Source organism: Magnolia sinica, chromosome 3 (assembly GCF_029962835.1).
Source record: "Magnolia sinica isolate HGM2019 chromosome 3, MsV1, whole genome shotgun sequence".
Taxonomy (NCBI): Eukaryota; Viridiplantae; Streptophyta; class Magnoliopsida; order Magnoliales; family Magnoliaceae; genus Magnolia; species Magnolia sinica.
The window spans coordinates 71,012,892-71,037,605 of record NC_080575.1 but is presented as its reverse complement, the minus strand read 5'-3'; the positions used below and the strand labels follow the sequence as shown (position 1 = coordinate 71,037,605).

At 40.3% G+C, this 24,714-nt stretch overlaps 1 protein-coding gene and 1 non-coding gene across 7 annotated transcripts in view; both read right to left on the bottom strand.

Annotated features, from left to right (window-relative positions):
* LOC131240008 (uncharacterized) overlaps positions 1–24,714 on the bottom strand; it is a 125,542-nt gene that overhangs the window by 51,131 nt on the left and 49,697 nt on the right. For 5 of the 6 annotated variants that reach the window (XM_058237994.1, XM_058237999.1, XM_058237997.1 and 2 more), the window contains 4 exons: positions 10,364–10,485; positions 10,193–10,284; positions 4,039–4,144; positions 3,787–3,941 (listed from right to left, as the gene is read on the bottom strand). In XM_058237994.1, the coding sequence (XP_058093977.1) occupies positions 3,787–3,941; positions 4,039–4,144; positions 10,193–10,284; positions 10,364–10,485 (475 nt within the window). Of the gene's footprint in view, positions 1–3,786; positions 3,942–4,038; positions 4,145–10,192; positions 10,486–24,714 lie in introns of all 6 variants that reach the window. The other variant, XM_058237998.1, reaches the window with a different exon arrangement.
* LOC131241720 (small nucleolar RNA R71) lies at positions 17,646–17,752 on the bottom strand. The gene has a single exon (XR_009169277.1). It is a non-coding gene; the product is annotated as a small nucleolar RNA R71 (small nucleolar RNA).

The window sequence follows — 24,714 nt, the reverse complement described above, 5'->3', positions numbered from 1 at the left end:
CTTGATGTAAGGCCCAGATTAATTCTAGGGCATTTCTTTCATTCCTTTTCATATAAACATTCAATAACAAAATTGTCCAATAGCTTTTGGAACATTTTCTTGTCTTTTCTACAAGCCTTGGGCTAGGGTTTTTGCAATTGCATGTTTGCACACATGGGGCATATGATCTAAGCCATTAAAACTGGTGAGAGCTTCGATTATTCGTTGGTTATTGCATTTTTTTTTCTTTCCATTTCTAGTGGAAGAATCTCTATTCTTAGAATGGGTGTATTAGGCCATGTTTTAGTCCTAGGGTTTGATACAACTGCGTGTGCTTGACAATTCTCATTCGTTAGTTACACCACTTTTTAACTTCTTTTTCATCTTTTTTCAAGAATTTATTTTCTCCTTACCTTGACAGATTCGTTCGGCTAGGAAATCATCCCATCATGCTAATGCGTAAGCGGAAAACTTCAAAGCTATTAATTTCACCTTTCAATTATCCATGATTTCCTTATACTCGAAGACCTTTTCTACCTTGCTTAGCCAACTGATGAAGCCGTCAACATGCAACCCACCATGGAATTCTAGAATTTCTTAGTTCTGAGCTCTCATGTTCCAACAATCAAAGGATTCGATCATTGGTGTCTTCCCAAACCGAGGCCACCCGTTGTTGGTTAAGACCTTTGTTGGGACCTCCCCATATGTGTCCACGTGCTCCAACTTCGGTCTATGGATTCCCTCAATGCTAGAGCTCTCCCACTTGATTAGTGAGATTGCCTATTGCATGCGTAACGTGATCTGCTTGCTCTATGAGTGTTTGGATCAATTGGGTTACTAGCACAAACTCTCCCTATGTCACCTTCTTCGAAGCCATTAGGAGATGATGTAAAGTCAGTAGTTCCCCAATGATTAGCCATTCTGATACCAAAAAGGTGCAACTCAATTACTGAATCAACAAGATATCAATGCGGAATCGCATGTAGACAACAATTATACTCACAAGAATACTTGATTAGAAAGGAAGAAATAACTTAATTAGTATTAAACTTCTTCTTACAATGCTTAAGAAAAGAACTCACACTCAGAAAATTTTGGAATGACTACTTCCTACACGACTGTCCCTTTTTATAGACCTAAATGAATCTTCAATGAGAATTCCCCCAACAAAGAGGTTGATTTCTTTTTAATCCAAACTACCTAAAATAAAGCCTAATAACATAAAAGCAAATATAGAAAATAATCCAGAAATCTTCAAATACCCAAAATGACTCCTTTCTACACGACTCTCCCTTTTTATAGACCTAAATGAATCTCTAATGAGAATCCCCCAAAAAAGAGATTGATTTCTTTTCAATCCAAACTACCTAAAATGGTAAAAGCCCAATAACGTAAAAGCAAATATAGAAAATACTCCTGAAATCTTCAAATACTTCTCTAAATCAACCCCCATATCTTCAATCACATCCCCCTCATATCTTCAATCACATCTTTAAATCAGATCATATCTTCAATCACATCTTTAAATCAGCCCCGTATCTCCCAAAAATAATAAATTGCACTCCTTGATTTAGGCCCCTAAATCTGTAAATAAAGTACAAAAATCAACACATATTGGGGCCTACGGTGTCTATGGGCCTATGTGTTGAGGCCCTACAGTAGGCGTAGATGGGCCTAAGTGGACCATGGGCGTGCATCATACTGAGACGGTGCCCTTCATCTCTTGGATTTCCTCCATTCAAGAAAAGCTCTAGGAATAGACATCCGAAGAATCTGCCTATGAGTTGGGATTTCAGGGACCTTTAGAATTAGGAGATTGTTATTTTAGTAGGTTCCCTATGTAGATTCAAGTTGGTGCTTTGAAGAGTTCATAAGCATGTGTTTTAGATGTAATCTGGTTTTTATCACTAGATAAAGGATATCATCTTTTAGAGTTTCTCTTGGAGACAAATGCAAAGATACCTCTTCCTACATCACCTTAGAAGTATCTCTACAATAAAAAATGAATCCCATTGCCCATGTCGCACATTGATAATGACATGTAAGCAGTTCCAGGACTCCAGCTATAGGAGATAGGGTTAAAGGGCTAGGGATAATCCATCCCGCATGATGAATCTGATCACATGCATGACATTATAGAGGAGGTGGATTCCAAAGGAGAACACAATCATGCATAAGATCTAATTTCAAAACAACAATGGAAAGGTGCCTCTAGAGTTTTATGTGATCGTTGTGTACCACTCAAACTGAAAGGGCCATTTTATAGGATAGCTATAAGACTAGCCATGCTTTCTGAGACAATGTTGGGAAGTTAAGCAACATGATGGTTATAGGTTGAGTGTAACTGAAACAAAGATGTTGAGATGGATGAGCGGCAAGGCCATGAATCATAGAATTTGAAATGAATGCATTTCAGGGAACTTAGGCATAGCATCAATAGGTAATAAGGGAAAGTAGACTTAGATGGTTCAGTCAAGTGCAACCATTGTTTGAAGTATCCCTGATATTATTCGTATCTACAATAACAATGGCAGCAATACCGATAACATTGATAGTATCAGAAATTCCAAGTATCAGCGATGTATCGCTAAGTATCACCAATATTTTCAACTGTGTAAATTCCAGGTGTAGCTTGTATTGCCAGTGCTATAACTAGTATTTTTTACTATGTAAATTCCAGGTGTTGCTTGTATTGATGGTGTATAGGCAATATTTCGATAATATCGTCAATGTGGGTCAATAGTTGTATACATCGTTCAATTTGTCGACGTGAATCGTGATATTATCATTATCGCAACTGGGTGATATCGGGACCAATCTTTCATTTCCTTTCCAGTTGTCGATGATTTCTCAACAAAATATTGTGTTGTCGATGTTCTAAAATGTCGATGGATGTTTGGATGAAAGTTAGATGGTTGGATGAATGGATGGAATCCATGGACTGATTTTTTACAACAGCATATGCTTTTAGGCCCCCATTAAATGGAAACTAATTATGTATGCTTCTTTTTTTCTTTTCTTTTTTTCTTGTTCTTTTTTACTTTTTTCTTTTTTTTTTTGCTTTTTACAATTTTGTGATTCCTAAATATGCAAATATGTGCATTTTAGCATCTCCTGAAATTTCACTAAAAAAATTCATGGTTTTCCCACATTTCTAGTTATTGGCGATATTGATATTGTTTTTGTATCCTTAGCCAGTGAAACTTGTAATGATACCACTACTTAGAACACTATGCAACAGAGACTAAGAACTGCGATGGTTAGAATGAGTGATTTAGTACAAGTTGCAGACTCTAAAAGGGCAACGGGAAAGGCCCAAAACGATGTGGGTGGAGGTAGTAAGAAAAGACTTGATGACCCATAGCCTAACTAAAGTTATGGCCTTTCATAGATTGGTGGAATGCAGAACAAGATTCATGTAGCTGACCACGATTAACTGGGATAAGGCCTACATGATGATAATAATGAGATTTTTCTGCCTTTTCTGCCCCAAATCAACTTTGAGGAGCTTTTAAGTTTTGATCCGAGGCAGAAAAAACACAATATCCCACTCATTGTAGGTCCAAAATATGCAACCCCAAATGCAAAGCAGAATGGATAACCATTTTTTTTTTTTTTGGTGAAAGGTCAGAATGGATAACCACATGCTGCACCAAAATATCAATTCTGCTTGTGATTTTGGGTGCACCCAAATGCAGCCCCTTTGCGTGTGTGTCTGTGTAAATGCATACAAACATAAAGAGACAAATATATATAGATGGAGAGAGAGAGAGAGAGAGAGAGAGAGAGAGAGAGAGAGAGACTTTCTTTATCAGCCCATCCACATCCTCTGTTAGGAGGGGACATTCTCTGCACAGACCATCTGTAATTAGGTCTTCAGGAGTTTCAGTTCCACGTACAGCAATCACCACAGTTCTTAGATGATGTAGAACCACAACAAAGTATGCAGCTTCACGCTTTGCCTGGAAAGCAAATTGGAAAAGATAAATATGGATCTAAAATTCAAAGCTTGGTGCAAATATAAATAAAAAAGATGCAAGACTAAAAAAGTAAGCTTACCTGATAAACACGACCTCGCCGAAGTGCTTCAGGGGATAAGTTAACATATTTCAGAAAGGCAGCTGCATGGCCTCGCCACCAATTATCACCTTCAAGTATGGGCCGCCTACAAAATGAGGGCACCAAAATACCAACTTAACAAGTGTGGTAGATGAAGGGAAGATGAACGTTCCTCAGATAAAGATCCATAACATTCATTATCATATGCTAGCGAAGTAAAGATGAGTACAACTGAAACATATCAGGAACAAATAGTGTCTCATGAAATAATAGGCTTCAAGTCACAGCATCAAACCTAATTTCTGATATCATTGAATTTCAATGTGTGCTGCAGTCTATGTTACTTTTCTTCCCATACAACATTGCCATATGCGATCGCATATGCCATTTTGACAGCATCTACCACATATACCATAGTGGCATATGCAGTTTTATGATTGTTGGGCTTTATGCGGTCACATACAGAAATATGCAATCGCATATGCCACAAGTATGCGATTATGCCATCTCATGCTTAGTACGCAATGGCATAGTCTCCCATCAAAATCACATCAATAAAATTTCTAGTTTAAATCATCTTTGTTCAAAATCACATCGAGCTAGAGTTGTACTACAGAACAACATATTTCCTCAATCATGGAACAACTAGAGCTAGAACTGTACTACAGACCAACATATTTCCTCATTAGTGGCACTCCAGGCTTGGTCGCCCATCCTCAAATAGTTTGAAGAGCCTTGTCGCATCTTTGTCGTATATATCTAGGTTAGAGTGTGAAGCTTGCGAGCAAGGTGTGTCGTATCCGTTACAATACAATCGTAAAGGCCAATACGTATAAGTAACAATCGTGACCGTTACCCAATACGGGGGTGAAACAGGGTAATTGGTTTTTTGAGACCGTATCGACCGTAACGGTTGAAAAACGGCCACTTTTTGTCTATTTAAATTCATTTTTCCTCAAATTTTCACTTTTCTCATTCCAAAAACTCTCCTACACTATTCTATAGCAGATTTCGGCCACTCTTACTATAGTTTTTAGGATTAAAACCGTAGAATGAAGTGATTTGAACGAATAGAAGCTCGGAGGGCCTTTTTTTGAAAAATTGAAAAAAGTGGTATTTATGCCCTTTTTTTTTTTTCTTTTTTTCCCGATTTCTGGTTTTAATGCTTTATTGTGATGTGCAAACATTAGAGACATATAACCATCTTCATAAATTCACTAGATAGCCCAATATAGCACTCTCACCAAAGAGTAGACCGTTATGCTACCATAAACATGTTCAAAGAATAAAGGGTTTCATCATGGTGGGCCCCTTCAAAGAATAAAGAGTGTCGTCTGTCCCGCACATGGTAGTTTTGAGAAAAGTGGAACATTCCCGAGAATAGAGTGTATAGGTGTTACCCTCCTAAGACCGTAATGGGTGTTTTCCTAATCGTGGGGCCTACCTAAATGTATGTGTTTTATGTCCACACCGTCCATCAGCTTTTACAGATCACTCTAGTGCATAGTCCTGAGAATGAAACAAATCCAAATCTCAATTAGACCACGCCATAGGAAAAAGTGGACATTGACCACCACCACCATTATGTTTATTGCCCATCCAATCTGTTCATAAGGTCACATAGGCTCAGACAAAGGGAAAACAAAAATATCAGCTTGATCCAAAACTTCTATGCCCCCAACAAGTTTCCAGTGGTACGTGTTCAATCTCCACTACTTTATGTGGTGTGGTCCACTTGAGCTATTGACTTGCCTCATTTTTGCAATAATGCCATAAAATGATCTGGCAACATGGGTGGATAGTGCGGATATAACAAATACATCATGGTGGGGCCCACAAAATTTTACCATTTCAATATGATACCGACCTCCGGTTGTGTTCTACATTGCAATTCCAAGAATACTGATACCTCACCGGATTAGATGAAGTGCGCTCTAGTCTCACCTAACATGGTGCAACCCTGACTGTGGGGCCCACCTTGATGCATCTATTGTATATCCATGACGTCCATCTATCCTTTTAACTCCTTTTAGGGCATAAAACCAAAACTCAAGCCGATTGAAATCTTACGTCCATCTATTTTTTCAGCTCCTTTTGGAGTGTAAGCTTTCCATGTATACTCTTTTCAATTGGGTAGTCCACCTGAACCACAGATAGGACTGATTTGCATTAACACCGTGCTAGGCCCACTAAAGCCGGTAACTATTTTTCCTGCTTAAAATAACTTTTATCTCACAGCATTTACTAATTATTCATTAAATACTCCTTAAATCCGGCAACTAGTTGGATGGTTATATATATATATATATATATATATATATATATATAGAGAGAGAGAGAGAGAGAGAGAGAGAGAGAGAGAGAGAGAGAGAGAAGAATGCTCACCTGCACACCAATTCTCACGAGAACTTGTGAGAACTTTTTGACAACTCATCTCCCGTAATATGTGCCCAAAATATGAACTATCCATGTGATGCGTCACCCCATGAAACCCCCAGGGCCCAACTTTTACCCCGATCCAAAACTTTGGTGGGCAATGGAAAACCAAAATAGTTTCCTCCCCTAATTTGCCTCTCTTTTGCCATGGCCCACCAAAATTTTAAATCAGGGTAAAAGTTGGGCCCTGGGGGTTTCATGGGGTGTTGCATCACGTGGACGATTCAGATTTTTGGCTCATATTACAGGAGATGAGTTGTCAAAAAGTACGAGTTCTCATTGAGTCACCTCAAGTTGCTCCCAGGACCAAAAAATCAGCCCAATCTAAAACTCAAGTGGGCCACAACCCGGAATGGTGGAGTGGATGCCACCATTGATTTTCATTGGGCATCGTGTTGTGTATATAGAATCTAGGCTGTTCAAACCTTTCATTTGGATGAATGAAGGGTCAACCCAAAAATCATATGGTTTACCGACTCAAGTGGGCCCTTAAGAAAATGAAGGGTGTGCGTCCCCTCCTACCAAGAAGGACAAAATCAAGAATGAGATCCTCCAAAGCAGTGTTCGCAATATCGATACTATCGGCCGATATTATCAGTATCGCAGTCCAACGATACGAAACTACCTAGGAGTACAAAAAAAAAAAAAAAACAGATATCGTTCGATATCTTCGACGACATAGGTGACAATCCTCTCTACCATTCTAGAAATTCGATGAAAATAAAAAATATATGTAGGAAAAAATCTCTCTTACCTTGTTACTCAAGAATCAAGATCTGCATGGATTTGGTGGGCCAATCACGATCGACAGTGCCGGATCATGTAAGAAAACCTAAAAAACCCCTTCTTTTTTCTTCGAAGAGAATTGCTTCTAAAGGAAACCAGATTTCCATCGAGGTTTATGGGGATTTGGGTTGGATTTTGAAAAAAAAGAAAATTAAAAAAAAAAAATCTGAAATTAGGGAGAGTTTTTTGGGCTTTCAACAAATTCAGAAGTCTCAAGGTGAGGCATGAGGGCTTGCACATTCACAGCTTTAACGGAGAAGACGACGAGAGCTTCAAAGAACATTCTCGCCCTCTGCCTTAATTAAAGGATTGTATTTGGTGCGACTTGGCTGCACCAAATACGGTGCAACCCTTACGTTGTGGCCCACATTTATGTATGTATTGTATATCCATTCCATCCATACGTTTTGTCAATGATCTAAAAAATGAATTAGATCCAAATCTCAGGTGGACCATACTCTAAGAAATAATGGTATTTGAACCTCCACCATTAAAAATTTGCTAAGGCCCACCGTAATGTTTATTTGTCATCCAACCTGTTGATAAGGTCACAAAAACGTGGATGAAGGGAAAATAACAAAGATTAGGTGGATCCAAAACTTTTGTGAGCCATTCGCAAGTTTTAATGAGCCATCACCACTATTTCCTACGGTATGGTCCACCTGATATTTGAACCTGCTTCATTTTTGGGTTTGTCCTAAAATGATTTGTAAAAACATATGGACGGCTTGGATATGCAATAAATATACCAAGGTGGCCCCCACCATAAGTGGCTCACTGTATTGGGTCAGGCCAAGGCAACACTCTTTCTTAAAAATAATAAAACTATGTTTATGTGGGCCCTACCATGGTGTATGTGTTATATCCACACTGTCCATCCATTTTGAGAGATCATCTTAGTGCATGAACCAAAGAATGAGGCCAATCCAAATTTCAAGTGGACCCCACCACAGAAAACAGTGGGGATTCAATGCCTACCATTAAAAAATTCTAGGGGGCCACAAACGTTTTCGACCAAGCTGGTATTTTTGTTTTCCCTTTGTCCATATCTGTGTGAACTTATGAACATGTTGGATCTCAAATAAACATCATGGTGGGCCTTAGGAAGGTTTCAACGTTGGGTGTCACTGTCTACACTATTTTCTGTGGTGGGGTCCACTTGAGCTTTCGATCGGTCTCATTCTTTGGCTCATGCCCTAAAAAAATGTATCCAGATGGATGGACATTGTGGATACAACACATACATTATGGTGGGGCCCATAGTCAGGGTCCCATCCACATTGGCGGTCTTTCGTGTTGCATGCGCGGAGCGGGTACTACCCAACTCCGCAGAAGTGGGAGTTGATTAGGTGAGACCTTGGATCTTCCTAGGTGTGTGGGACTTGTGGCCCACCTAGATGTATGTGATTATATCCGCACCGTCCATCTACATTGAAAACTTATTTTAGGGCATGATCTAAAAAATGAGGTAGATCCAAATCTCAAACGGACCATAATACAGGAAACATAAGTAATTGACCATTAAAAACTTCTTGTGGGCTTTGGAACATATTTGTGTGGTCTACCTAAGATTTGGGCATGCTTCATTTTTGGGATCATGCCCTAAAATATGCTTTGAAAATAGTTGGATGGTGGCCCCAAAGATCAAGCATATCCAAAGCTCAAGTGGACCACACCACAGGAAACAATGTGAATTAAACGGCTAATGTTGAAAAATTCTTAGGGCCCACCAATGTTTTGGATCAAGGTGATATTTGTGATTTCCCTATGTATTGCATATCCACACCGTCCATCTATTTTTACATATTTATTAATTTAGGGCATGGTCCAAAAAATGAAGCAGAGACAAGTTTTAAGTGGACCACATTGTAAGAAATAGTGGTCCACCAATGAAGTTTATTTGCATGTTGCCTTGTATGGTCCCAAATGCTGCCTTATATGTATGGTCCCAAATAATGGTGCACTAATGGGGCTTCAGGTGGACCACATTATAAGAAACATGGTCCCAAATACTGGAAAAAGTGGTGTTTAAACACCTTACGCCCACCATGGTGCCTGTTTGACATCCAACCATTGATTAGGTCCACTGGATGTGGACATGGGCCAAGGCCCACTCATGAGGTGGATCTGGAGTTCAAATGACCCCCACTATAGCAGGACAGTGGGAATGAAAACTTACAATTGAAAACCTTACAGGGCTCACTCTATTGTTATAAACAGTGCAAATCTCATGCGTTACGGTGCATTAGTGCAAATCACACGTCTTGATACATTTATAAATGTTATGCATTCAATTTGAATATAGTTGCATTCTTCAGTGAGACAATGCATGGCTTAGGACCCTATACAAAGGAAACCTATTATGTGCATTTCTTTTTTGAGATGTTATGATTTAAAAGTGTAAATTAAGGTCTTTTTTAACAATCCCTGAAGTTTCATTGAAAAATTCAACCATTTTCCTAATGTTTCCCAATGTTTCCCAAAAAGTGCGATAAATATCTGATACAAACGATATATCCCGTGCGATAACCAATACATATCTGTATCCCAAGGGTGCGATACATAGCGCGATACCGATATTTCGAACACTGCTCCAAAGCACATGGTCCAATAAGAGCTCAAAAATGACGGAGAGCAGATTGAGATGGTTTGATCATGTGCAATGAAGATTGTTGATGGCTCTAAAAAGGGAAACATTGATTACATTGGGAGAGCCTGAAAATAGGATGAAAGGAAGGCCTAAAAGGACTTGGATCGAGGTGGTGAGAGAGGATGAAGGCTTACTCACCAAGCATATGGCCTAAGATAGGAATGATTGGTGAAACGGGATTCATAGCCAACCCGAAAATAGATGGGACAAGGCTGTGATGCTAATGATGATGTATATGACTATCAGTAATGAGTTTAAGATGAAAGTGTCAGAAAAAAGAACCTGTTACGGCTCCAAGGTGTCAACACGCCTTGTCTCCAGAGCCATGCACAAGGAAATAGTATGGGATTTCTTCCAACATCAAGTAGTGGTCCCTGCATCAAGAACCCAAGCAATTTATTTTCATAATACCAACATGAAGTAAAACATGTAGATAGAGCAATCCTTCGGAACTGTGTAAGCAGCTTCAGCAAATGGATGAAAGGTGACAGCCTCTCGAATCTGTGATTCAGGTGCCTCCATAAGCTCTTCACATAAATTGGTTGACTGCCTATGCCTTTGCAGCAGTGCAAGCCCTGCACGTAACATTTCATACATCAAATGCACATTACAATGTTTGAGAAATTCAACATAAAACTAGCCAATGGCATGCATGAAGTGCAATTTTAACACATGTAACTTGATGAAAACTCAACCAGAACAAATGGAAAACCTATTCATGGTGCCGAATGAATTGAATTGTGGAATCTCGTCATATGTAACCAATCATGCGATGTTGTATATATCATAAATATATGTGCAAAGTCTGGACCAGTGTTAAACCCAGAACAAGCTGGATGTTTGAACTGGTATGGATTGGAACCAGTCACAGAAATGGGTCAGGTCGCATAGTAGCATTTTTGGGCAAGAAACCAATTGAACCAGCCGGTCCAACTGATGGGACGATCTTAACCGTGAAATTGGTTGCAACCAAAATGAATGAGTGAACAAATAATCGTAGGGATCAAACTTCAAGAACTAAATTCATATGGTAAAGAACATCTCGTTAGTTTGGTTTCGGCTTTGATATATCCACAATAGGGCCCATGGGATCGCCTAGATAGGCATGCATGTAGAACTTGGTGAGTTGTGGCAATGGTCATTGGGGCCTGTTTGGATCAAGGGAAGTGATGGATGAAAATATACAAATTGATACAGGAGTATCGTATCCATATCAGTTTGATACAATACATGATAAGGGGTTGTATTGACCCTAGTTAAAAACAAGGGGGCCTCAGTGGCTGATACATGGAATACTAGCCCTGACATAGCCGATCCGGCCACAAGAACCCAATTTGAATTTTTCAATTTACACAAATTTTCTCTTCTTTTTTAATTTAAACTATGGAAGACTAGATATAGGCCTCAAAACAAAATATTTGATTTGGATTCGGTGAAGTGAATAAAATGAACAATTATGGGGGGAAAAAAGGGTAAAACATCAGTTTTTTTATTTTCATTTTTCTAATCTTCTTTCTGTTGTGTTTCAATGTAATAGGCTAATTCTCCAAATCAACTTTGATTTGTATTCAATTATGGCACATTTTGTTGACTTTCAACAGGTCAAGCCAATATGTTTTTCTTAGAAGAATGTTGTCTATCTACTGGACTTATTGGGGGACAATATTCTCATCAAAGTAAGGTCAGATACACTATTTTATACATTCCCGCAAGTATTAAAGGGGAAAGAAAAGAGTAAAAACAGAGAGAGAATCTCTCTCTCTCTCTCTCTCTCTCTCTCTCTCTCTCTCTCTCTCTCTCTCTCTCAATATATATATATATATATATATATATATATATATATATATATATATATATATATGTGTGTGTGTGTGTGTGTGTGTGTGTGTGTGTGTGTGTGGGAAATGGTACTATAAGGTTGACCACACGGGAACTTCCCATGAGGTCGAGTTGTGTGGGCCCCATTGTGATGTGTGTTGAACATCAACACCATGCATTTGATGGGTCCCCCCTTTAGGTTATGGGATATCCCAAAAATAAGCCATATACGGAACTCAGGTGGGCCATACCATCTAAAACCATGTGAAGACATGCCTAAAACATATAAAAGCACTTGGTGGGGCCCACCTGAGTTTTGAATGCAGCTGAAACTTGGTATGACCCCTCATCCTAGTGGGACACACACAATGGATGGGCTGGATTTGTGAACCACATCTCGGTGGGCCCACTAAATGATTATTAAGATTTTAATGGGAGGATAACCCCTCTCAACTGTTGTATGTGGTGTGGCCCACCCAAGTCATGGATTGACTTGATTTTTGAGCATGTGGGTCACCATGGAGTGGTGCATCTGGCGGATGGTGTTAATGTTCGACACACATCACAGTGGGGCCCACGGAGCTCAACCTCATGGGAAGTTCCGATGAGGTCGACCTCATAGTACCATTTCCCTATATATATATATTCCTTCATTCTTTGGCTTAAAAGCATTCTGACTTAAACAAGCTAATATGGTCTGATGCAAGCCGAAAGTAATACGTGATGCCCACATTATATTGTTTTTTAGCTGGGCCAAACACCCCCAATATTAATATTTAGAACCACGAGGAAAGCATAAGGAAAGAAAGAAAAATGAAGCACTTTTCCAATGATGGGACATTTCATCATGAATCATTATGTCTCATGCTTAAGCATGCCATGGCATAATTGAAAGACGCATTAGGATTATTACTATTATTATTATTATTATTATTTTTGGGCTTGGAATTATCTCCCCAGAAACTTCTACTAAAGCCTTTCTCAAGCAATTATGGAATATCCCTCGCAAAGAAGATGACCTTTGGGGAAAATGGGTTCACTTGAAATATATCAAATCAAATTCAATATGGCATATCAAAATTCCACAAAACGCGTCATGGGCCTGGCTAAGCATTCTTAGTGTCCACGACATTGCTAAGGACCATATCAGATTTCTTGGGGGGGGGGGGCTCGGGGCTGCACGGAATGACCAACTTACTAATTTCTGGAACAATTCCTGGATAGGATCTAATAGCCTCTTGGACTGTTTTGGTATGCAAATTGTCTAGGAACTTGGGATGGATTCAAACATTCTTGTTAGCACCTTTATCTAAGATACTGAGTGACAATTCCCATACCCAAATTCTCCAACTCTAGCTATAGGATTTTTTAGGAGATTAAGACGTATTGGCTTTTTCCAATTGAAGACGAGATTGTCTCGACTCTTTGCCCCCCTAAGGGCTCCCTCACCTTTGCTTCGACTCTTAAGCATTGCGAGAATGTTGTCCCGGATACTCATTGGATTGATTTTTTTTTAAAAAAATTTCAAGGGATTTATTCCCAAGCATTCCATCATTACTTGGATAATCTTCCTAAGGTGCCTCAAAAACAATGGCTTGCTTTATAATTTTAAAATAATTAATGATACTAATTGCCCCTTTTGTCCGTGCAAGCTTGAAACAATTGGTCACTTGTTCTTTGCTTGTGAGTTAATCCGATAAATTTGAAAGAAGCTTCATTCAAAACAATCTATCCCTTTTGCTTCCTTCCCTTCTATTTTCCAATCGGTTAACTAATCTTGTGGACAATGCTACGGATCCTATTTCCGAGATCTTTTGTAGGCTTAGCTTTCCAGCCTATGCATGGCATGTTCAGGGGGGAAGAAATAACCGCGTTTTCAATTCTAATTTCCGCCCAAAGGAAGCCATTTTTAGATGCATTATTTCTTACATGAGAGCTAGAGTAATTTTTATTTTTGGCCCGGCTACTGCGGCCAAAGCCTCTAGTTCCTTTTCCGTGACTTGGGACCTCCCTACATCATATAATTCTAACCTTCCCCTTGCTCCTCTAAATTGCCACTCCACTGTAGTTGTATCGCGGACTTGGGACCTCCCTACATCATATAATTCTACCCTTCCCCTTGCTCCTCTAAATTGCCACTCCACTGTAGTTGTATCGCGGACTTGGGACCTCCCTACATCATATAATTCTACCCTTCCCCTAGCTCCTCTAAATTGCCACTCCACTGTAGTTGTATCGCTTTGGACTCTCACCTGTGCTGAAATTAATGACTTTAAAAATTGGCCTCCGCTGCTTTCCCCCTTCCTCTAGACTCTCCTATGGAATTATATTTAAAGGGAGCATGCATGGACCAAAGGATCAATGCCTCCATACTCTTTCTCTTGGCATTTCTTAACTTACTTCTGCTATATTGCAAGTGCTAGCATCCAAATTCACAATGGGGAAAGCTCATCCGCTGTATCAAATCCTTCCTCTTCATCCTGGGAAATGTGCTTGTATACTTAAGAGGGTTCGCACCTTCATCTCAAACTTTGGGTGTAAGACCAGCATAGTTTTGAGGCATCATAGGGGCCTTCTTCTGAAGCTTGCCAATGCTTCATCTCGCCCTGTACATGTTGAGGGTCAAATATTGCATATTAGACCCCAGTTATTACTTGATTTTACGAACATGGTACCGTTTAACGCCCTATTTTAATCGTGTTTGTGCTGCAAGGTGAATTTAGGAGCTTAGACTAAAAAAGGGTACTAAAAGCATGGATTTGATGCTCTGAAGTCACCAAGGCAAGGGACGGACCCCATGGGACCGAGATTGAGGAATTTACATGCCAGAGATCCGAGGAAATCACACCACTCACGTTAAACGGGCTCGAAAATCATCCAGAATGCAAGATCACAGGGTTCCCACCATCTGTTCGGCTCAAAACTTCAGATATGGCCTGAGGGCCATAAATTAACCGTACACATCGAATTTCAGCCCTTGGATCCTTGTGGAAGTGGCCCAATGGACAGATCAGTCACCAAATCCCTGATCTGGGGCCCACCTGATCTCTAGATATGTTTCGATTTTGGTCGCAACCCCTTAAATTAAAGGACACAATGGAGGGATGGAGCGGATTTCGTAAGAACATCACGATGGGCCCCACCTTGGGTTGCATGTGTACATAGCGCATGAGAGCGCGATGTGCACCGAACCCAAGCTATTAGTCAACAGACCGCTGACCGAGCCCGCCTAAGCTAGCGTCCGCGCGAGAACAGCGTCCACAAGGTGCGGACGCTGCAACTCTCTGTGGGCCACCATCTTGGCCCAGATGATTAATTTGGACCGTCCATTAGAACCCCAAGATCCGTCTCACCTAGGCCTAGGTGATGGAATTCCAGAAGACGGCGTGTATCGGATTTCAACCGTCCAAATGGAGGATGGACGGCGATATGAAGAGCCTGTGGGCCACACCGAATCCAAGCCAAAACAGTCCATTCCTGACTAGTTTTGCGAGATGAATCCGATGGATGGCGTGGATTTCTCAAATGTCAGACGCAGTGGGACCCACCAAGCATCAACGCAAGCCGATTTCCGCACGCCCTGGGTCCTTGAAACCCGGACGCTGTGGGCCATTTCATGATCAAGATCGGGATCAAATCGATGATCCAGACCGTCCAAACTCTTGTGATGGTGGTCCTAACTCTGTCCAAAAAGTCAGTTTTGAGAAATCTGGACGGTTAGCCTACCAAACTCAGGCCAAACGCAAGCTTTTTCAGCGTTTTCTTGATACGCGAAAACAGGGCATGTGTCCGGTTCTTCTACACATTGAACTGCGTAAATAAGAGTCGGTTCTATGAACTCCAGTCGACCGACTACAATTGCTATAACAAGAGGGAGAGAGAGGAGCTGGACGTTGAGCAGAGAGAGAGAAGTAGCGTGGAGCAGTTTTTTCTAACAGAGTTTTTTTTTTTTTTTTTTCCTTTTGTATCCTTTGTTTTTGCTTTATGTTTTTTAGAGATTAATTAATCATGGTCATGATTTGCTAAACCTCTTAGCTAGGGCTAAGAGGTGAAGCTTGTGGCGTGATGGGAATGACTAAACGGGTTTGATTCATGTTATGAACTAATTTGATTCTGGTTTGATTATAAGGAATGCTTCTAGTTTTTAATGGTTTGTTGTGACTGAAATTACAATAGATCTGCGATGGCTTTGAGTATTTCCTTTTCATTATTTTGATTGTGAAGTTAGGAAGCCCTGTTGTTCACCATTGCCCCTTGGACATGGTTGGATGATGGAATCCTTCCTAACATTCATACATCTTTCAGATTGATTGTGGATTAGTTTAATTCTGTTGTTTACTTTGTCTCATGGGCATGGTTTTGTGATGGAATCAACTCTAATTCTCATACCTTTCATCTCTTTGAAAACTAGATCAAAGGAAGTTCAGATTGAGTTTTAGTGATATATCTTCCAACTGGATGAGGATGGGACTCGAAGTCCAGTTGAGTTCATGAATCAAGCGTAGATCTCCCTGATCTCTACAAGTGGATCCTCTGAATCCCTAGTTTCCCACCTTTGAATTCTACAAGTTTTAGAGTAATATTTCACCATTATTTCCTCATATTCACTTGATTTAGATTTCATCTTCTTCTAGTTCTAGTTCTGGTTACTTTCAGATTACGTACAAGGTTCAGTCCCTGTGGATTCGACCTCAGTCTTACCGAGATTATTACTACATCACAACCCTATATTTGGGGTGTGAACAAGTTTTTGGCGCCGTTGCCGGGGATTGATGGTTATGTTTTTCTGAAATTGACTAGTTTTAGAATTAGGTTAAGATTAGGGTTTTTCTAGATTTAGGTTTTTCTATTTTAATTTCTAGAAACTAACCTAAGTTTTCTGTTTTGTAGGACCTTGACATAAACTTTCTAAATTGGTAATCTCTTTCTGATTTTCTAGTTTTTCTAACTTTCTATTTCTAGATTAGGATTTGTTTTATATTTTTATGAATTTTCCTAATTTGTTTCAACTTTCCTTTCTTTTATTTTTTTTCCTAATTCTTGGTTAAAATTTTCCTAATTAACTTTTAGAAACTAGGTTAGTTATTTCGCTTTTTAGAAACTTTTTCTAATTTTAGAAACTAACTCATCTTTCCTTCATTTTATTTTTAGTTATCTTTAGAATTCTTTTTTTTTTAGAAAATAGTTTACTTTCTATTCTTAGACTATTTATTTTTAGAAACTAACTTGTTTTGGTTTGTTTTGCAGGTTTTAACTTAGGGACTCCAATCTGGTAACTTCTTTCCAACCCTCTCTTTCTATTCTTCTCTCTCTCTTTAGGTTTAGGTTTAGAATCTGAATTGAGGGTTGTGAGTGTTTCATGCCCAAGTGGGCTTGTGATAACACTTGACATCTCTTGACTAAAGGAGGATTGGTTGAGGGGTTGACTATCCATCGCAGGACTAGACACCGCTCGAGATTCCCTGAGTTAATTGAAGTGATGGCTGAAAACCAACCTCTTCCACCCCAACCTACGGTGGAGGACATCCAAGATGAGAATGAGGTGCATCAAGCACCCCCGCCTTGTACTTTACGAGATTATTTACAACCGGCGGGGGTGAGTACACCCTCATGCATGGTTTTTCCTGAAAATACAAGACACATGGATATCAAGCCAGAGGTGATCCAACTCCTTCCTAAATTTCATGGACTTGAGTCAGAAAATCCATATTTACACTTGAAAGAGTTTGATGAGATCATAGCCACTTTATATTTTCCAAACGTGTCTGAGGACACAATCAGGCTGAAACTCTTTCCCTTTTCTTTGAAAGAGAAAGCTAAGACGTGGTTGCATTCACTACGTCCTAGATCTATTGGCACATGTAATGATATGCAAAGGGAGTTCATAAAGAAATTTTTTCCACATCATAAAACGAACACTCTTAGAAAATCAATCATGAACTTTGCCCAAAAGGAGGATGAAACATTCTTCCAATGTTGGGAAAGGTTCAAGGATCATGTCAGTTCATGCCCACAACACGGTTTTGAAACGTGGCGCATTACACACTTTTTCTATGATGGACTGACATCTTCCATGCGCCAATTGGTTGAGACGATGTGCAATGGGGAATTCATGAATAAAAATGTGGATAATGAGTGGGACTACTTGGATAGACTTGCTGAAAACGCACAATCATGGGACACACCCAAAATCAAGCATCATGTCTAAGCCGACTCAATCTAAGGAGGGGTGGAATGTATCTCCTGAAAGAGGACAATGATATTAATTCTAAAGTGACTAATCTCATAAGGTAATTCGAGGCCATGGAATAAAAAAAAGGATAAGGTTAATGAACCTGTTTGCGGTATCTATAATTGCAACATTCACACAACTGAAAATTGTCCAACAATACCTGCCTTTCGAGGGGTGTTGAATGAGCAATCCAATGCCGGAAACAATTATCAAAGACCTTTCAATGGATCTACATCCAATACATACAATCTTAGTTGGAGAAATCATCCAAACTTCAGTTGGAGGAATGGAAAAACTGCTATCCCTCAAGGTTTATTTAATCAAATTCCACAGTAAGAGAAACCTCAAGAGGACTTGGTTCTACAACATTTTCAAAAGCAAATGCTTTTCAATCAGGGTATGCTATAAGCCTTTCAAGATCTTTCAAAAGCGATACATAAACTTAAGGTTGAAAATACGATTGGGAATAAGGGGAGCCTCCCAGCTCAACCTCTTCCTAATCCAAAACCGCAATATGAAGTTAGCGACCCAAACTCTTCAAATCAGATGAAGCAAGCTAAATCCATCACTACTCTTAGGAGTGGGAAGATTATTGACAAAACCATTCCGGTTAGGACTGAAAAGCCTAAGGACCCGGAAGTGGACAAAGAAGATAGATCTGGCCATGCCCCACCAGAGTTAGAACCGGAACCTCAAGGGAAGCCGGTTACTCCATTTCCCTAACGATTGGTTGCACCAAAACCTCTCTCTAACTCTCATGATATTCTAGAGGTGTTGAAACAAGTGAAGGTCAACATTCCTCTACTTGATGCCGTGAAACAAATACCTTCATATGCCAAATTCCTGAAAGACTTATGTACGACCAAAAGACGGCAAAATATTCAAAAGAAAATCTTCCTAACTGAGAAAGTGAGTGTCATCCTAAAGCAAGATGTGCCGCAAAAATTCAAAGATCCCGGTAGCCCAACTGTATCATGTGTAATTGGGGACTATTGAATTAAGTATGCACTTCTTGACTTAGGAGTGAGCGTCAATCTATTTCCCTACTCGGTATACAAACATTTAGGTTTGGGTGAATTAAAACCCACCCTAACCACACTACAACTTGCTGATTACCCTGTTCGTGTAACAAGAGGGATAATTGAGGATGTGTTGGTCTAGGTCGACAGATTTTACTACCTTGTAGATTTTATCATCCTGGATACCGAACCCATCGGTAACATGAGCACTTAGATTCCCGTCATTCTTGGTCGTCCATTCCTTGCCACCTCAAACGCAATTATCAATTGCAGGAATGGTGTCATGAGTATGTCTTTCGAGAATATGACATTAGAAATGAATATCTTTTTCAACACAAGCAGACGGTTAGAGGATTATGACGATTTCTACGACATTAACATGATTGACACTTTCGTGGAAGATAGGACACCCTTTACCTTATCCTCTGACCCTCTAGAGACGTGCCTGGCCCACTCTCATGATTTTGATGATGACATGATTAGGGAGACATGTGTCATGCTTGATGCTGCGCTGTTACTTGAAGTTAACCGGTGGAGGCAACAATTTGAAGAGTTGCCCCAAACCGATGAAGTGCCTCCACCGTCTAACCTCAAGCCACCGAAGCTTGACCTAAAACCTTTACCGTCTGAGTTGAAATATACATATTTAGGTCAAGATGAGACATATCCAATGGTGATTTCTGCCCACTTTGAGAAAGAACAAGAGAGTATGCTCATATCTACTCTCATTGAGCATAAGGGAGCCCTTGGATGGACGATTGCGGACCTCAAGGGAATTGACCCCTCGATTTGTACTCACCGCATTTATCTTGAGGATAATGCGAAGACCGCTCGGTAATCACAACGTAGACTAAATCCAAACATGAAGGAAGTGGTTAAGGCCGAGGTTTTTAAACTATTAGATGTGGGTATCATATACCCTATATATGATAGTCAATGGGTGAGTCCAACTCAGGTAGTTCCTAAGAAGTCCGAAATCACCATCGTAGCCAATGCCAATAATGAACCCGTGCCAACTAGAGTTACTACTGGTTGGAGAATGTGCATTGACTACAGGAAGTTGAATACTGTCACAAGGAATGACCACTTTCCTTTGCCCTTCATTGATTAGATCATGGAAAGGTTAGCTAGTCATTCCTATTACTGTTTCCTTGATGGGTATTCGGGTTACAAACAGATAGAGATAGCCCCTGAAGATTAGGAAAAGACTACATTTACATGTCCCTACGACACCTTTGCTTACCAAAGGATGCCATTCGGACTATGCAATGCCCCTGCCACCTTTTAGCGATGTATGATGAGTATCTTTTCTGACATGGTGAGGCAATATCTAGAGGTCTTCATGGATAATTTTTGTCTTCGGTCCATCTTTCAGCGAGTGCTTAGAAAGTCTTAAATGTGTGCTGAAAAGATGTGAAGAAAAGAACTTGGTACTTAATTGGGAGAAGTGTCATTTCATGGTTCACAGGGCAATTGTCCTTGGACATATTATCTCGTCCAAAGGAATCAAGGTAAATAAGGCAAAAATCGATCTTATCTCTAACCTACCTCCACCCAAGAACATACAAGACGTGCGATCCTTCTTAGGACACGCCGGGTTTTATAGAAGATTCATAAAGGACTTTAATCTCATCTCTCATCTTCTATGTAATCTACTTCAAAAGGATGCACCATAGGAGTGGACTGAGCCATGTCAGGAAGCTTTCACTAAGCTTAAAGGCATGTTGACCAGTGCACCTATCATACAGCCACCCGATTGGAGCATTCCTTTTGAACTTATGTGCGACGCGTCTGATTATGCTCTTGGGGCGGTTCTACGCCAGAGAAAAGATAAGAAACCGTACGTTATTTATTATGCGAGTAAGACTCTAAATTCTGCCCAAGTGAATTATTCAACTATGGAAAAGGAACTCTTGGCCGTAGTGTTCGCTTTGGACAAATTTAAATCCTACTTGATCGGATCCAAGATCATTATTTACACATATCATGCGGCGCCCAAGTATCTTCTGTATAAGAATGATGCTAAGCTCCGCCTGATAAGATAGATCCTCCTACTCCAGGAATTTGACCTAGAAATAAAAGATATAAAGGGAGTAGAGAACGTAGTGGCTGACCATCTTTCTCGGCTTGATCTCTCTGATTCCCTTGAGACGACACACATCAATCACATGTTCCCTGACGAACAGTTATTCAGAGTCTCTCATTCACTATGGTTCGCTGATATTGCTAATTATCTTGCCACTAGTTTCATACCAACACATTGGACTGCGCAAGATAAGAAGAAAATTTTCACCAAGGTGCACAACTTTTTCTGGGACGATCCATATTTGTTTAAATATTGCCTAGACCAAATCTTAAGAAGATGTGTGCCAGACGATGAGCATCAGAGTGTCATCTCCTTCTGTCACTCACAGGCCTGTGGTGGTCACTTTTCTGCAAAAAAGACCACGGCCAAGATTCTGCAGTGTGGCTTTTACTGGTCCACTATGTTCAGGGACACGAGTTTTGCAAAGCTTGTGAGCGTTATCAAAAATTAGGAGCGTTGTCCAGTCGAAATATGATGCCCTTGAATCCTATTTTTATCACAGAGGCATTTGATTGCTGGGGCATCAATTTCATGGGACCATTCCCCCAAACTTTTGGAAATCTATATATTTTGCTCGCCGTAGACTGTCACTAAATGGTTCGAAGCGATTCCGTGTCGGAATAATGACCATCACACGGTTATTAAATTCCTAAAAGAGAACATCCTTTCCCGATTCGAAATGCCTCGAGCCATCATTAGTGATGGGGGCCTACTTTTGTAATAGACTATTCAAGAGTTTAATGAAGAAATACGGTATCTCTCATAAGGTTAGTACCCTATACCACCCACATACAAGTGGGCAAGCTGAGATTTCTAATAGGGAGATCAAACACATTTTGGAGAAAACAGTTAACCCTGACCATAAGGATTGGTCAATCCGATTGACCGATGCCTTATGGGCTTACCGTACTGCTTTTAAAACCCCTATTGGAATGTCTCCCTTTAGACTTGTTTATGGGAAGGCTTGTCATTTGCCTGTGGAGGTTGAACATAGAGCCTACTGGGCGATCAAAAATCTGAATTTCAATCTGGACAACGCTAACTCGCTACGCAAACTTCAGTTGAATAAACTCAAAGAAATCCGCAATGACGCGTACGAGAACTCGAGAATTTATAAGGACAGGATGAAGGCGTTTCATGACCAACATATTCTACGGAAATCATTTACGCCTGGTCAGAAAGTCCGTTTGTATAATTCTCGATTACATCTCTTTCCAGGTAAGCTTCGATCTCGTTGGAGCGGCCCTTTTACCGTTATCAATGTTTATCCTCAAGGGGCTGTCGAGATTCGGAATCCAGACAATGGCAACGAGTTTAAAGTGAATGGACATCGACTAAAGCCATTTGTCGAGAAATTTGATGCAGAAGACGCCTCTAACTGATCCTGTTTACCTGGACTGATCTCCTAGTCTGATGGAGGTATAGGTAGGTTTACTGCTTTCATAGGACTAGGGTAGTTTGCTTTCTACGTTGTTTTAGGATAGTTTGCTTTTGTTGGTTTCAGTCTTGTGCGGACTCGCTCTCACGCTGATATCTTTAGAAAGCCTCTTGATTCTTTCGTCCAGGTACTATCTTTCCATCAGTCCTCATTTACTTTCGTTGTCCCATGTGCATTACATGCTTATTTATTTTACATTGAGGACAATGTAGATTTTAGATTGGGAGTGGGGGATTAGGTTACCTAATTAGTGTTTTCTCAGTCTTGAGCAAAAATTATGAAAATTTTGTTTTCTCAGTCTTGAGCAAAAATTATGAAAATTTTTAAAATTTTTTTGGAAATTCTTGTGAATTCGAAGTGATTTTGACAGTCATCGTTGATTTAAGAATTATAAGATGCGGAGTTTTGGAGATTTACGTCTCTTGGATTTAGTTATCTGATAGATTCCACAGTTGAGTTCGAATTACCGATCCATGATTAAAAGTTTTAAACATTGATTGAATCATAATTTCACATGTCACATCTCGCTTACACATTGAGGTTTCAGTTCGATATTGAAAGATTAACTTGGTAATCACTAAGCAAGAAAGTAACCAGCCTGAGAAAATTAAAAGGGTTAGGCGAATGGTCTTCACCATAGGTTTGCTCCCTATAGGTGAAAGTTCGATTCCCCAAGGTTGAAATTCGAAAATTGTTGGGCGACTGGTCTTCACCATAGGTTTGCTCCCTATAAGTGAGGATTTGATTCCCCTCCTTGGCGTATTTTTAATGGAAAAATCAAAGGTTGGTAGAATGAAAGGATGGTCTGTGAGGCAAGTTTTGGTTTAGGTTTTAGTTGTCATGAATTCTCTTATTAGTTACCAATGATATCATGAAATAGAGAAGTGAATCTTAATGATGATAAGCTGAGATTACACCATACACCCATGAAACTCAATGTTTAGAATTTGTTCTAATTGAAGGATTAATACTTTGAACTTGATTATGAAGTCTACCGTGCGCTTGCATATAGGAGAGAGTAATGCCCAACATTCATGAATCTTAGAATTCTAGTATCTGGATTGTTTTTCAAAAATCACTCGAGTTTATAGAAATTGTCCTGTAATTCTCAACTTATTTTTCGCATACTTTGCTCGGGACTAGCAAAATGCTTGTTGGGAGTTGTGTTGAGGGTCAAATATTGCATATTAGACCGCAGTTATTACCTGATTTTACGAACATGATACCGTTTAACGCCCTATTTTAATTGTATTTGTGCTGCAAGGTGTATTTAGGAGCCTGGACTAAAAAAAGGGTACTAAAAGCGTGGATTTGACGCTCTGAAGTCACCAAGGCTAGGGACGGAGTCTATGAGACCGAGATCGTGGAATTTACATGCCAGAGATCCGAGGAAATCACGTCACTCACGTTAAACGGGCCCGAAAATCATCTAGAATGCAAGATCACAGGGTTCCCACCATCCGTTCGGCTCGAAACTTCAGATATAGCCCGAGGGCCATAAATTAACCGTACACGTCAAATTTTAGCTCTTGAATCCTTGTGGAAGTGGCCCAATGGACAGATCAGCCACCAAATCCCTAATCTGGGGTCCACCCGATCTCTCCATATGCTTCAATTTTGGTCGCAACCCCTTAAATTATAGGACACAACGAATGGACGGAGCGGATTTCGTAAGAACATCACGATGGGCCCCACCTGGGCTGCATGCTTACACAGCGCATGAGAGTGCGATGGGCACTGAACCCAGGCTATCGGTCAACAGACTGCTGACCGAGCCCACCCGAGCCGGCGTCCGTGCAAGAACAGCGTCCGCAAGATGCGGACCCTGCGACTCTCTGTGGGCCACCATCTTGGCCCAGATGATTAATCTGGACCGTCCATTAGAACCCTAAGGTCCGTCTCACCTAGGCCTAGGTGAAGGAATTCCAGAAGATGGCGTGTATCAGATTTCAACTGTCCAAACGGAGGATGGACGGCGGTATAAAGAACCTGTGGGCCACACCGAATCCAAGCCAAAACAGTCCATTCCTGACTGGTTTTGCGAGATGAATCCGGTGGATGGCGTGGATTTCTCAAATGTCAGACGCAGTGGGACCCACCAAGCATCAGCGCAAGCCGATTTCCGCACGCCCTGCGTCCGTGAAATCTGGACGCTGTGGGCCGTTTCATGATCAAGATCGGGATCAAATCGATGATCCAGACCGTCCAAAC